Source organism: Musca vetustissima, unplaced genomic scaffold (genome assembly GCF_032173495.1).
Source record: "Musca vetustissima isolate MV318-11 ecotype Yass unplaced genomic scaffold, APGP_CSIRO_Mvet_v1 utg1843, whole genome shotgun sequence".
NCBI lineage: Eukaryota > Metazoa > Arthropoda > Insecta > Diptera > Muscidae > Musca > Musca vetustissima.
Window position 1 is genome coordinate 77,936 of NW_026882325.1, and position 15,487 is coordinate 93,422.

The 15,487-nt window shown below is 33.0% G+C and overlaps 2 protein-coding genes across 2 annotated transcripts in view; both read right to left on the minus strand.

Moving 5' to 3' along the window:
- Window positions 1-1,532: 1,532 nt before the first annotated feature.
- LOC133328656 (uncharacterized) lies at window positions 1,533-3,774 on the minus strand. Its single transcript, XM_061537198.1, has 3 exons — window positions 3,710-3,774; window positions 3,591-3,647; window positions 1,533-3,432 (listed from the first exon to the last, which is right to left on the minus strand). The coding sequence occupies exons 1-3, from the start codon at window positions 3,772-3,774 to the stop codon at window positions 1,533-1,535; spliced, it is 2,022 nt and encodes a 673-aa protein (XP_061393182.1).
- A 3,064-nt stretch (window positions 3,775-6,838) lies between these two features.
- LOC133328673 (solute carrier family 41 member 2) overlaps window positions 6,839-15,487 on the minus strand; it is an 82,117-nt gene continuing 73,468 nt past the window's right edge. The window contains exons 2-7 of the mRNA XM_061537216.1: window positions 12,393-12,697; window positions 7,935-8,406; window positions 7,715-7,862; window positions 7,328-7,533; window positions 7,108-7,256; window positions 6,839-7,042 (exon numbers count right to left, since the gene is read on the minus strand). Of these exons, the coding sequence (XP_061393200.1) occupies window positions 6,839-7,042; window positions 7,108-7,256; window positions 7,328-7,533; window positions 7,715-7,862; window positions 7,935-8,406; window positions 12,393-12,697 (1,484 nt within the window). The remainder of the gene's footprint in view (window positions 7,043-7,107; window positions 7,257-7,327; window positions 7,534-7,714; window positions 7,863-7,934; window positions 8,407-12,392; window positions 12,698-15,487) is intronic.

Sequence of the window (15,487 nt, forward strand, 5' to 3'; positions counted from 1 at the left end):
TTTGTAGCGAACCTAACATGCCAATTCTGAAGTCCTCTTATATGTTCCCCCTTTAGTAAGATAACGCTTATAATCCAACCGCTTCCTAATTTTAACTTCTAAACGCATCAGGTGGAATTTGTCTGTCTCTTATTGGGGGCATCCCCCGGTGGATGATCATACTAATCTATTACAATCAGTCAATCATGGAGGTAATGGGATAGTACCATGACCCATCCGCTAACCAAAACTGGCAACGAGGGTGTTTCACTAAAACAAAACACGGAAAGTACGAAGAAGAATAAAGTAACGGTGCAAAGCCTAACGGGGGAAACACATAAGAGGACTTCAGGATTAGTATGTTACTTTGGCTTCTTTTATTCTAAAGTTTGACTTTGATATGCCTTTATAAATTGACATTTTATACAAAGCCAACTTAAAATGCCAGGCCTTAATCCTCGTATGTTTTCCCGTCCTGTCGTCATTATTGGCATCTGTAGCCGAGGTACCGCTCTAAGCTCTCAGCATACGGCCCAAAAAGAGATCTGAGCGTAAATGTCAAATATCATACACATGATTTGAAAACAGGAAGAAAAATTTTGATTTTTTTTTTTAGTATCCGAAAATCCAGTGAACTTTAACTTCACGTCAAAAGAGGGACTTTCCAGTAATCGTTAAATTCAGCCAGATCAAATTTTAATACCGAAATATGACGACTATATACATATGTATATATCGATAAATTATAAAAACGAATTGAAATGTCCACTCCTACGTCGTAAATATATATGCGTGAAGAGAGGATTTTCGCGTTATATTGCGAACAGATTGAAAGTTATTTTTTTGCAAAGCTGTTGCACACCTGTAGCACAACATCGTCCACATAGGTCGGCGCAAAATCCATTAAAAATCAAAACAATTGGTGTTTCCAGCCATGACTTATTGACGGGATGGGGATATTGCAGCTTCTGTAATATTTGTATAAATATGTTCCAAATATCTGAGATTATTAATTGTGAAACTGATATTTCAAGAATTTTGTTATGGAACCCCAACAACTGTTCAACAGGATTAGAGATAATTACTTCTACTTCACTGAATGTGAAAAATTTATCTCGAGAATTCAATATACCTTAAATATGACCCGTTTTCATTTCCTAGTTTTGACATCCACGTCTGTGTTTAAACAAGCGGTTTCCAACTTATATTTTAGGACATTTCCATGACCAGAACTATGCTTCAACATTTTAGTGATGGTTACAATCGGGTACTTCACGCTTAATTGATTTTATTATAGCATTAACACTTAAAGCATACTTTTAGGAGATGGTAGTATTGTTTTAGTGAAAAATAATGCCCACAAGTCACATCCATGACGTATTCCTGATTAAGAGGAGAATATATTTAAAATTGAGTTTTATTAAAGAATTAAATTATAGAAATAAATATGAAGATTCAATAAAACATATACATATATAATATCTAAAGATAAAAAACATTAATAAATTAAAAGATATTTGTTTATGGCAATTAACAACAAAAAAACTCTGAAATCATTCATTCTCATTCAACGGTTCTTCTGTTTGAAATTCCTTTCGAAGTACTTCCAGTTGTTTTTCTTGCTCTGCAACTTTTTCGGCCAACTTTTTCAAAGCATCACCACTAGCCGATTGCATATCATCGTAGGCTTTTATAAGTGCCCTCCTTTGTTCTAAATATCGGGCATGACGATCTTCGGCATCTTTCATGGTTTCTTCATTCTTCTCTTTCATCATTTCAATTTCACTACGTTTCTGATCAATGGTAGCTTGTAGCTGTTCAATATTTTTATCCGTGGTAACAACTTGATTTTGTAATTCTAGAGCTTTCATATTCAGATTGGCAGCATGTTCTTTCATTTTCAAACATAATTTCTCAAATTTATCTCTTGACTGGGCCACACGATGGCGCAGAGCATTGAATTTGGTTTCCAACTGAGTATCGACTTCATCGGTTATATCCATTGCTCGAATTTGTATTTCGGTGGCTTGTTTTTTCTTTTCTTGTATCGCTTTTTGGATGGCTTCTTTGATTTCCAACAAATGTGGAATACGTTTTTGAAGTTGTTCCTCGTCGGGACGTAGGGGAAGTTGTAGTTCCTCGGAGGAGATTTTCTTCATACCTGGTATATCGGAGAAGACAATTTCTCGCATAAATGCATTAAAGGAGTCCACGCCATCGGTGAATTGCTTGAGGACTCTTGCATAGAGAACCTGTTGGTTGTGATTGCGTGACTCCAATTCACGCAATGTACGCTCCTCTATGCTCAGTAAGTGTTCCAAATGCTTTTGATCTGTCATCAGCTGATTTCTTTGTTCCACCGTGCAAACTTGCTGGGTTATGAGCTTTTGCAGATCGTTAACTTCTTTTTCCATATTTTCCACTTCGTTGAGTACATCGGCTTTCTCTCTGGTTAGCTGTTGTTGAATGCGTCTCTTATTGTGGAAATCTTCTTTCAACTGTTCCATGTCGTTACTTAGGAAATCAAATTCATCTGTTAATTTAGCTTCCAGATGAATCAATTCCTTATCCTCTTTGGGTTTCAAATCTTCCAGTGATTTCAATTGGTTTTTTAATTTATCACATTCTGCTTGAATTGCAGCTGCATCCGCAAAATTACAGGTCTTCTTTATCAGAAGATTACAGGTTTCCTGTTGCAAGCTGTGGAACTCATCATTCATTTGAGTATCCCAAAGTGTAAATCCTTCCTCGGTGTTCATTAGCAGCTCACGTTGAAATTCCAAATCTGGACTCTGAAATATATCCTCAGCCATGCGGGATCCATTCATTATTTCGTGAGGTTCCTGCAGTTCGAAGTAATCAACCACCTGTGGCACAACATCGTCATCCACATAGGGCGGCACAAAATCCATTAAAAAATCAAGCAATACGATGACATTGCCAAAAGAATGTTGGGTATTTGGTGTTTTCAGCCATGACTTATTGACGGGATGAGGATATTGCAGCTTCTGTAATATTTGTATAATATCCTCGACATGATTAGCACCGACAACATAACGTTTACCCCAAATGTGATTGAGAAAGAAGTTGACAATAGCCACAAATTGCTTAATGGACATTTGTCGTAGGCCCTTCTGAAGAAAGTCGGTGCTAATGCCACCAATTGTATTCTGATTTAATAAATATTCGGTGATACGTTGAGTCTGCTCCTGCACCCATTTCTTATCGTTGTGTAATGCCCCGCCATTGGAGGCACTGGCTGCACCGCCACGATGTTTCTCGGCAGTGAAAAGGACACGATTACTTGTTATCTTTGCCGTTGACATAGGTGTGGTCGTTGTCGAATTACGACCTGTAACACTACCTGGAACAGTAAGAAATGCATTATTACCCGAGTTGGCTGCTGCTCGATCTGTTGAACTGGAACGTGTTGCAACAGCAATACGACTTTGCCTGGAAGAGTATACATGTTTATAGCATTAATATATGAGAGAATTAAATGCAACGGGATTAACACAGGCGCATAGCTTCAGTGGAAAGGAAATCATTGCTACACATTGGATACTACTTGCCCCTATGAAACTATGCGCATGTGATCCTTTGATTCTTACCGTGTGGTAAATTTTGAGGCTGTCGAAGGGGATGGAGCAATGCTCCTTTGTTGGGCCCTAGATAAAAACCAAAGTGGTTAGATTCCATGAAATAAAATAAAGCTGCATATAGTACATACCTTGATTGGCGTCGTATGCCACCAGGTTCCTCGTGGAACTCTGAAGTACGTCTTGGTCTTTGCATGTCTGGAAATGAAAATTTTTCTAAACAAATGTACTTTATTTAATGTTTATCCAGATAATTTTTCTTTTTAATTCTCAAATTTAATTTAAACTGTATTCCACCATAGACTGCCGCCTTCAGTCATCTAGCGCCACATTCGAATCTGCCGAATTAAAAAACGTTCCACTGCCTAACGAATGGGGGAAAAGGTAAAATACCCGATAATAAGTATTCAATGCGGGGTTTTACACTGTTCGTCATGAGAGTGAAATAGCTACTTAAAGATTTATATGTGGTTTTAATTTGTAATTATAATCGAATTTTATATAAGCTACACCAATATATGAATTAATAGAGTTTTCTTCAAAATAAATTACCCAATACAATACAATGGTTGCACCAAAACATCTAATTCTTAATCCATTGCCTCCACACTAGTTCTTTACATACTGAGAACCCAATTTGGTAAATGTCAGCGGTTGTGGGGGCTTGTCGTTGTGGAGATTTTGGACAAGTACTGAAACTTCTTAAGGGGATACAAAAAAAACACCAATAAGATATAGCAATAAATGCAGTTTGTTCTTTCATTTAATAAGGCTGGTGACATTTTAGCGCCTAAAAGTATGCTTTACTTTTTAATATTTCTAAACTGAATGATTTTGTTTCGAACAAAAATATGGTAATATGGCATGGCATGTTGATTGAAGGGCAAATCGAATTTACAAAAATGCTTTGCGGTGAACAAATGAGGTATTAGGCAAACAGACTTCAGTAGCAGCTATATTTGGTCGGAAGGAAAAATGTAAACGGCTATATCTCAGCAACGGATTGAGGTATTTTAATGAAACTTGCGCCATTTGGTATGGGAAATAATGTAGTTTTTGTGTTATACAACAAAATAATGCGATGTGAACGTATCGAACAATATTCGAATATAAATAAAAATTTACAAAAATTGTGGCTTAGTTAGCTAAAACTAATGACAAAAAAGTGCTGCTTGATATTATGTATCTTCCAGAGAAACAGTAATGCAAAATTACTGGCACTCATTTTGCCACATTTGTCTAAGACCAAAAATGGGGCGGACCCTTGTATGAAAGCGACGTCAAGATATAATCCAATAATGAAAATTTTCTTTGAAAATGTCGGTACGTTTATATGGAAGCTACTTCAAAACATGGACCTATATATACAAAACATGGACCATGGACATTCATTCAAAAATTCTCAATTATCAGCCGGAAGTTTGGTTATTCTCTTCGAAAACCAAATATTCGAATATGGAAAATAAATACAAATTTATAAAAATTGTGGCTTAGTTACCTAAAACTAATGACAAAAACTGCTGATTGATTTTATGTATCTTCCAAGGAATAGGAAGGCAAATGACAGATACTTCGAAATAATGTTGGTAGTCAAAATACCTAAAATTATAAAAATTTTTTTAAATACAAATTTATAAAAATTTTTAGTTACCTAAAATCATGACAAAAACTGCTGATTGATTTTATGTATCTTCCAAGGAATAGGAAGGCAAATTACAGATACTTCGAAATAATGTTGGTAGTCAAAATACCTAAAATTATAAAAATTGTAATAAATACAAATTTATAAAAATTGTGGCTTAGTTACCTAAAACTAATGACAAAAACTGCTGATTGATTTTATGTATCTTCCAAGGAATAGGAAGGCAAATTACAGATACTTCGAAATAATGTTGGTAGTCAAAATACCTAAAATTAGACGAGAGATTTAGATGTGAAGATGGTTTTGTGCCCAACAGGGAACCGAAAATGAGTCTATATTGAAAAAATATCCATTATCAATGCCAACAATCTTTAATAGCGAACTAAATGACTTCTACATCTTAAGAAGTTATTTTAAAAATCCACGCCTTATGATTTTGGTGGCCCTTAAGAAGTTATTTTAAAAATCCACGCCTTATGATTTTGGTGGCCCTTAAGAAGTTATATTAAAAATCCACGCCTTATGATTTTGGTGGCCCTTAAGAAGTTATTTTAAAAGTCCACGCCTTTTGATTTTAGTGGGTCCTTAAGAATTTATTTTAAAAATCCACGCCTTATGATTTTGGTGGCCCTTAAGAAGTTATTTTAAAAATCCACGCCTTATGATTTTGGTGGGCCCTTAAGAAGTTATTTTAAAAATCCACGCCTTATGATTTTGGTGGGCCTTATGATTTTGGTGGGCCCTTAAGAAGTTATTTTAAAAATCCACGCCTTATGATTCTTTTCACGCCTTAATATTATTTTTTTAAAAAGAAAACTACAATCAATTTTATGGAACAATTTTGAATTTTTATTGTATCTTTTTTTCTTAAATTTTGCTTTTGTTTCCTGTTTTTTTGGTTTATCAAATTAAATTTCCTAATTTAAATAAACATACATATTTATTATTTAGGTAACGTAGGGACATGGGACATATAGGAATGGGTAATAGGGTAATATCGAGGAAATATAGTAATTTAGAGGGAGGGAAGGCAGGATACAGGGAGTCGATACTTGGTTTATACTTGATATTAAGTTTTTTTTTCACTGATACTTTGATACATACATACATTATACATAATAATAATAATTACTTAATATTTCATTTTTAAAATAAATTAAAATACACATTAATAATCTAAAGTTGTTTTTTGTTATTTTCTTCTTTTAATTTTAATTTACTTCCATTAAGGTACTTTGGAGAATGAACTAGTCTAAGCACTGGTCTTCTTCTTTCAAACATCGTTTTCGTTTCCATTTACAAATTATTGTTTTCAACTTCTTTCAGTTGTATACTTAATATTATTATCTCATCATCGTTTACCCTTCTCATAACTACATACAATTTGTTGAGTGAGGGGGGAAGAAGTAGAATGTATTGTGTTCAATAGTTCTCTTTTCTATATAACGAACACACACTATACTAAATTTATATATATGTAAATATATATGCATCACTATGGCTAAAATTCTTGGAAAGAATTAATAGTGTTTTTTGTTGTTTTTGGTTGGTGGAGGGATAGGCGGCGAGTAAGTGTGGTGGTTGGTTTTAGCTCTGGCGTGTGGGGGTCACGGAGCAACTAATTTGAGGCATTCAGTACATCATAACCGGCACCATATTCTTTGTTGATTGAAAGCAGGAAAAGGAATGCCAAGGCCAATAAACTTGAACCCAGCAAATCACCCAAGGCGGTCAAATAGGGAATTGAAGAATTATCGGGATCGATTTTCCATTTCCACATCGCGTGGACAATAATGTGGGCAATGTACATTAAGAGCATAACCTAAAAGGATGACAAAATATGCATTAGTTTCGTTTATTTTTAGGAAATTTAATTTAAATTTTTACCTGTATTAAACTTGCCACCACATATGATAGGGCAAAGTAGACGGTAACTGTCGACTGTGACATGTGAATGTAATCTGCGGCAAATATGAAGACAATGTTACCGGGAATTGACATCATGATCAACAAACGAGCTGTCTTAGCATAGGGTACTGCAAGAAACAAAATGAAATCATTATATTTAATATTTGTTTATTGTTGTTGTGATTTTTTGAACTCTTACCTCCTTTGAATAGTGCCTTCCAGGGCCATTCAAAGACTTTCGTATGTGGCGGTATAATACCAATAATTGAACTTTGATGTAACATGGTTGATATTTTACTAGCCTGTACTGAAACCAGATTACCACCAATACCATTAATAATGGGTTGGAATACCACGAAACCGTTAAATACATCAACAGCAGCATCTAAAACAAGACCACCCAAACTGTAAGTGGAAAAGAAGAAGGAAACGATAAATCGATTAGTGATTGATCAATGACATATTAATACGAAAAATCAAAGCATACTTCTAGGCGTCAATATTAAAAAATATGAATCAAGTTCGAAAATAATAATTTTAGTCCACTAGTCAGTCCTGTTTTGACAAATTAATTGGTTTTACTTACCCACTAATACATAAAGCCGATAATACCGGTACCCAACCACTCTTGAGCACTGGGCGAGTATATTTATTTTTAAGCACAACGGTCACCCACATTGGCAGTAAAATCAAATAGCAAGCGATCACAACAAAGGTTATCCATAAATGGGTTTCTGAAATACGGATAAAGAAAACAACAACAAAATTAGTAACAACAACATCAAAAATGTCATTCTCCAACTTACTTATGTGATCGAATAGCAACGATGCAATAAATGATAACAAACTAATCGACACAACATCCCCAATGGATGCCGCCAACGGTGTCGCCAAATTATCCGGATTCAATTTATACTTTTGAGATAATAATATCACAGCCACTAATACAAAGTCTAATACAAAACACGATGATGTTGCCGTAAACATGCCCGATGCTATCAGCAGCATAACATGTTCAAATTGGAAATTACCATCCATGGCAGCACCGACAGCGATCGCAAACATGGCAACGAGAAATGATGCAACAGTGGCCTGCACCTGCACCAATGCAATGTTGCCAACAATCATCCGGATGATCTCCTTGCGCGATGTCATATTGCCTAAATTCACCTGAGTTGAGAGGCGTGACGCCAGACACATGTCCAAATTGCCTTTGAGACCCAAGAGAGCGGGCACCAAAATGAAGAGTTCACTAACCGATTTGAAAACGCGCCATTTCTGAAAAGAAAATAAAAAACAACAGAGATGAATTAGTGAAAATGAATTAGTAATTTAATAAACCAAATTGAAAATAAAGCATACTTTTAGGCATTAGTTTAATAATAGTCATGTTTTTTATAAATTAAAAAATATACCTCATGCACAGAAAACAAATGATGAACGAACGATCGGCTCTTCTTCTTTCGTTCACCTAGTTCTCTTTCTTTAAGTATTTCATTTTTGCTATCGTTTATATAGCTCCTAATCTGTACTAAAAATATGTTTAACCCAGATCTATTAATAAGGTCACCCTGCTAGCGGTAATCAGCTGTTTTTTCTCAAGTCCAATGTCAAAAATTTGGAGTTTGTTTACGTTTTTATAATGGAAGTCAATTCAAATTAATGGATTTTGACAGCAAACTTTAGAGGCAGCTGTTATCCTTGCATACAACCAAACTCTTAATCAGCTGATCTCTCAAAATTACTTGTCATATGACCGAGTTGTACAGTATTAGGGTAGTTCAAACGTATAAACAGAAAAAAGTAAAGTGATTTGGAAACGTCCATCTCTGTTATGAACACATGTTAAATTTTGATTCGATCTGGCAACTCCTTCATATAGAAACAAATTAATTTCTAGACTTAAACCTGATGGTACAAGAAAATTCTTTCTGAGTAAATTTTTCCTTGTAAGAATTTCCAAATCCTCAGTAACACAACTGTCAAATCTGCTCTCTCGATTCACTCTCTTTTACTGGACTTTTGGGTAAACGAACAATATTTTGTAATAATTTGTACAAATTATTGAGTAAATGAGGAACCTTATACCTGACGTATACGCTTTAGATTTGACTTTTGAGATTGAGTGGAGTTCGTAAATCTAAACTCACTTATAGACAAGTATTATCATTATATAAATATTTCAGTCAGCTGATATTTGTTTTTTAGAGATATATTACTTGTAAAAAAAACCTTTTACACATTATTTAAATAATTTCAAATGAAAAGAAAAAATGTATGTCAAACATAAATTCAGGTTGTGTAAACTTTGTATAGCATTTTATGTATTTTTTCCAGAGGTGACAAATACAACACTGTTTGATTTCGCCCTGTTATAGAGTATGACATTTTTTGTATTCCTAACTGTAACTGTCACACAACATGCAATATTAAAAATTGTAACGTTTAATGTAAACAGGACATTTAAACAACACAACACTTAAACTTAACACAATTTATTATTCAAAACAATTTAAGTGTGACATTTAAAGATTAAAATGTTTGCGTTAGTAATTGCTAATAAGATAAATATTGAAAAAAATAATTGTTTCAATTATTTGCTATTTTCATATGGGAAACCCCCATAGAACTCCGCTTTGAGTCATATAAAACAAATGAGTATGCTGCCTAACGCACGGTAGCTGAAAAGTATGCACGTCATCAACCCCCCCAATTGGATGTTACTGCCAAATATGAACAGAGGCCAATAAACAAATGTAAATTTATTATTGGCATTTTCATATCAAACATTTTCAGATTTAGGCGGGAGGAGTTCTGGGGGGTACTTATTGACTTATTGAATGCGTTTTGTGACAAACATATGTCAATGTGTTCACAAAATCACATACATTCACAAATTTGTTGTGAGCGTGTGTGTCTGCTTGCGGCAGAACAATTATTAAAAAAAAAACAAACTTATTAAATAATAACAATATTGCATGCATGTCATGTCTCATAAATGTCATTGACAACACACTCACACAACAACAAAAAATAACAATTCAATTATTAAAGAGATTATAATCATTATTGCTATGGGAACCTAAAAAGGGAATATTATCACTAGGTAAAATTCTAAAAATAACAATTGAATTTAATTTTGTTAAAGTTATTAAAAATTAACTTCTAATTAAATAATTACAATTAACACACTAGGTATGGATGAACAAATTCAATGATTCAGAAAATAAACTTGTCACCAAGTGGAGAGAGGGAGGAGAGAATATATTTAAATTGTCATTGGAAACAAGCAATGCGTTAAACATAGAAATTGATTTAATTTTTATGTCATATAAAATCACTGTTTCATAATTTGTTTCAAAAACGTTGACGAAAAAATAAATTTTCACAGGAAAATCCTATTGATAAATTTTTATTTTGGGGTTTAAAGTTGGGTTTTAAAGTCATATATTAAATTTTTAAACACATGGCACAATAAATAGGTATTCGATTTAGCACAGCTGATGCTTCGATTAACTGTCAAAGTGCGTTATTTCTACTTGAATTCTGTGTGCAATGTTGCCAACCATGTGAAATATTATAAGGAAAAATTAGACAGATGGTTGAGTATTATGTCATGCTCAAACTTTAGACTTATCTGTCATTAAAGAAGGCAGTTAATAGGAAACGTATATATTACACATAGAATACATACATACTTGGAACGATATACAACAATTGGCAGCTGTAAGATATATTAATAAGGTCACCCAGCAAGCAAAAATCAGCTGGTTTTTCTGATTTTTAATGTCGCAAAATTGACTTTTTTCGTTTTCATAATGGAAATCTATTCATAATAATGGATTTTGACAGCAAACTTTAGAAGCAGCTGGTCTTCTGGATGCCTATTAATAAGGCCTTGAGCAGATGTATTCAAGCACTCTCTCTCTCTCACATTAGTCTAAGATAGTTTATGTCATATTGTCATACTTAGTTCTTAAGCAAAAATATATTTCAACCAGTTCATTTAATTCGTCAAGAAATAAATGAACGAATGGGAAGCGATAAAAAGAGGAACTGTAGAGGGCAAAAAATGAACGACTGGAGCAAAAGGAACTAGATGAACAAAATAAGCAGACATGGTAACGATCTTTCCTTTTGTGGAATAGTTTTTTTTAACTGTTTCGTCCTGCAACGAAAACGGTGTATGTTGCTCAAGAACATCTGAGACTATGACTGCCAGTGTTGGAGAAAGCCCAGGTTTATTATTGGAATGGGACATTTCCAAGCATTTCACATTTACATTAAATAAATGGCGCTATTGACAAATGATCGATGGTTTTTTGTGGACGGAGTTTGGTGGTTATGGTCAGGACAACGATTACTTTCAAACTCTTTGCGGGAAAAGTTTTTAGATGACCTCTTATCTCTAGAAAAATCGATTACAATTGGCTACCGTTTTCTTATGACATTTTACTTGGGTCCTGTATGAACGATAAGACGTAGTTTAAGAGTGCACTTCAGCCTGAAATATCGAATTGGTGACGCTCTCAAAGAAAAAGAACGTCACTTTGGTTGTGGTTTTGTAGTTAGTCATTACGAACGGAAATTACTAATCCGATAATTTATTTCAAAAATTATATATATTTTTTAATATTTAAAAATACAACACTGGTTTTGCACGAAAAAATTGAGCGCTTTTCCTAAAAGTTTCATAAAAGAGAGCCACTTTGCAATTTGGTTATGCAATATTTTAGAAAAGGCATATGATCCAGTACTATGGACGTGTTATACATTCAATAAATTATTTAAAAAATATATATCTTTTTTTTTAGTAATTTCAAAATGCAACTCTAGTTTTGCATCAGAAATTGGAGCGCTTTTCCTAAATGTGAAAACGTCAAATATAATCCACGGGATTTGTGAACAGGATTAACGTGACGTATACGCAATGGAATTGACATTTGAGACCAAATGAATTTAATAGTCTAAAAGTAGCCTTATTATCAGCTGACTGACAACTTTATATCATCATTTTCATACTATTCTATACACCTCGGTTTACAAATCGTTTAAGAAGGCATAGCCTAAACGCGATTCATGTTTGGTTTTAATAAATTATGTACTTAATAAACAATATTTGTATAAAACACATGGTTTAAGCAGACAGTGTTTACATCAAGCATGTTTTAAATAATGTATTGAAAGTAACGACTATTAATTTGTTAGATCTTCTTCCCTAAATCTTTCTTTATACAAAATAAATATATACTTTTTGTACTCACCTCTACTCTGCCCAATATAATACCAGCTCCAATTGTACCAATACCAGCCAAAAAGAATGGTATTGAAACCTGTATTAAAATCGTTGTCCATTTTTCCTGTTTAATTCCCGGTCGATTGAGGGCCATTTTCTCATCCACACTACTTTGGCCATCATGACCGAGGCTGCCGGGACCACCATTGCCACCACCACCGCCGCCGCCCGCTCCAGGATCAGGTTCTGAGGATGCTATGGACGTCGTGATGATTGAGCTTAATGAACCGGTTGTCGAATGTGGTAAACCGGACAATTTGTCATTGTCGGTGTCTAATATTTTCGAAGAGGAAGAAGAAAAAAATAATAAAAATAAACATGAGTTAGTAAATATTTTTAATTGTTTATTTAAAATATTTAAAAAAATCGATATATTTCAACACAAATTTTAAGAACAATTACATAACAAAAAGTGTTAACAATTTTTGACTACAGATAAGCCACACATACACAGATATGTTATTTTTATAAATAAGATAAATTGTTTTCTAACAAAATTTCGGTAAATCACACATTTTTTCAAGTGAAATCCAAAACAACATGCTGATTGTGTTCTTTTTTGTGGTCTGTGGATATCAATTAGTGTATTAGAACAAAATAAAGCATTTAAAAAATATATAAATTATGAATAATGAAAGAATGATTTTTTGTTAAGATTAATGATGATAATAATGGAAGTGATTTTGTTGGTGAATCGAAAAAAACGTATGCACAAAAGTCATTGAAATAGTTGCGTCGTTTGTTTCAATATTTTTTTATTTAAATGTAAATTTTATATATTTTTTATAATATTTGTTGAAATACAATTTGTTTTAAATTTTATGATGTTTATTTTTAAAGTTTAAGAACACGTTTAGAATACTAAATCCACTCGATCTCAAATGTCAATTTCATAGGGTATACGCCACTTTAACAAATGGAATTGACATTTGAGATCGAGTGGATTTCGTAAATCTAAACTCACATTAATTTTTTTTTAACATAATACAGACTGAATCCCCATAATTACATATAAAACTTATCATGTGAAGCAACCTAATGTTTATGTTTTCCCGCCAAAAATATCGTTTTGTAGAAATGACCTCAAAGCCCATAAAACACGCATGAGTTTCTTCCTTCTAGTTTTGAATAAATCCAATAGATTTCATATTTATTAAGCTACACGATTTGTTAATCGATCCAATTAATTCAGGCCATTTATACTAGTTTAAAAATGATATGAATTTGTCAGTCAGCTGATTGATGTTTTCATATTCGTTTTTTTGGTACGAAAACAGTGTTGCATTTGAAATTATCTCGATCTCAAGTAAATGGAACAAACATTTTGATAATAGTAGCATTCCAAACTGTTACTGGGTGTGCCACTTAATGTTATGTTTACATAAAACGAGTTTTCATAAAATTAAACGATTTCATTAAAAAAGTACAACAGTACTTAACAAGCTAGAAACAGAAACTTTCCATCTCTGCCACAACACCGTGACGTCTCAGTCTGTCTATGATAATCCTAATCTCCGTTAAACCAAAATACTCACTATTGCGATTTTGATTTGTTTCCCCTTTTGACAAAACTATTTTTTGGATTTAAATCATCGTATGAATATCATCACATTTGGAAATCAGATTATTATAGCTTATCAATATTAACAGTTTGCTTTCATTTATACATATATGTATAATTATATACATTGATAAGGCGCACTTGAAAATTTTATTTTTTTTTGTGATTACTAAAATATTTATTCCATGGAAGATAATCTTCAGAAAATAGTAGAAATACAAGGCGAGAAATCTTAAAATAAATCGATTATATTGTATGGTCTTCTTTCGGATTTGATATTGAAATTTTTTGTTTCGAAGAAATTGATTAGCAGTTAATGTTTTTTTTCAGAAAATACTATATAGATAATGTTTCTTTTTCAATACGCTTACGTTTGGAAAGTCCATGGGACTCAAGTGGGGACAAAAAGAAAACAAATATTGGAATTTAGTAGTATAATGATTAGTCATCAAAATAAAGACAGCTACACGTGGACTATCATCGGATGATAATTTAGGAAATAAATCAAAAACATTTGATGTAGAACGAAGAATTCAATAGTTTCATACAGGAGGTTAATTTTATATAGTCATTTATATTTTGAAAATATTCCAAAACATTTTAAAGTGATAACAATAGTTTACTTATGTTCATATTCTATAAAATGGGAAATCTGGATTTATTTCCATGCATTCTTTGCGTAGAAGTCATACCCTCTCTTCATATAACACAATTACTGATTGTCGAGTTTTTAATTTGATGTGTGGCCAGGCCATCATTTAGACCCATCATTGTCATCATGTGAAACTACCCAATGTTTACTTTTTTTTTGAAATGCTTTGAAACCTCTATAAAACACGCATGACTATCTTCCTTCTATGTTAGAAAGTGTCAATCTACTCGATTTCAAATGCCAATTTCATAGCGTATACGTCACCTTAATCATGTTCACAAATCCAGTGGATTTTATGTCAAATATAATACTATGGCATTGACATTTGGATTTGGTAATTCTAAAAACACTTTCATGTCGATTGAGACTTACGTAGAAGATGTTTTACGTAAATAACATTTAGATTATGTTTAAACTACTATTGAAATTATGTAAAGTTGTCAGTCAGCTGATATTTATTTACAAATACTTACAAATATCAGCTGATGGAAAACTTGCCTCAAGAATCGGAGTTTTCAAGGCTTCTATGTTTCAATCAAACACGTTTTAATAAAAAAAATGTTTCCTTTCGATTTCAGATTGTAATAAATCTTTTCCTAAATTCGGGATTTATATGCAACAAGAAGTTGTGTAAAAAAGTAATAGATTCGGGTTAGACATATAACATAATATCTGATGCAGATATATTCAGAAGTGATTTTGTAATAAACATTTGGGACAAGGAAAATAAACTAGTTCAATTGACCGATTCACAAAATGGCACTAGTTCACTTGTGCCATTTTAGTTCAATTCGAACAATTTTCACATGGCAAACGTCAAAGTTTTATAAAAACAAACGAGGGAGTAACA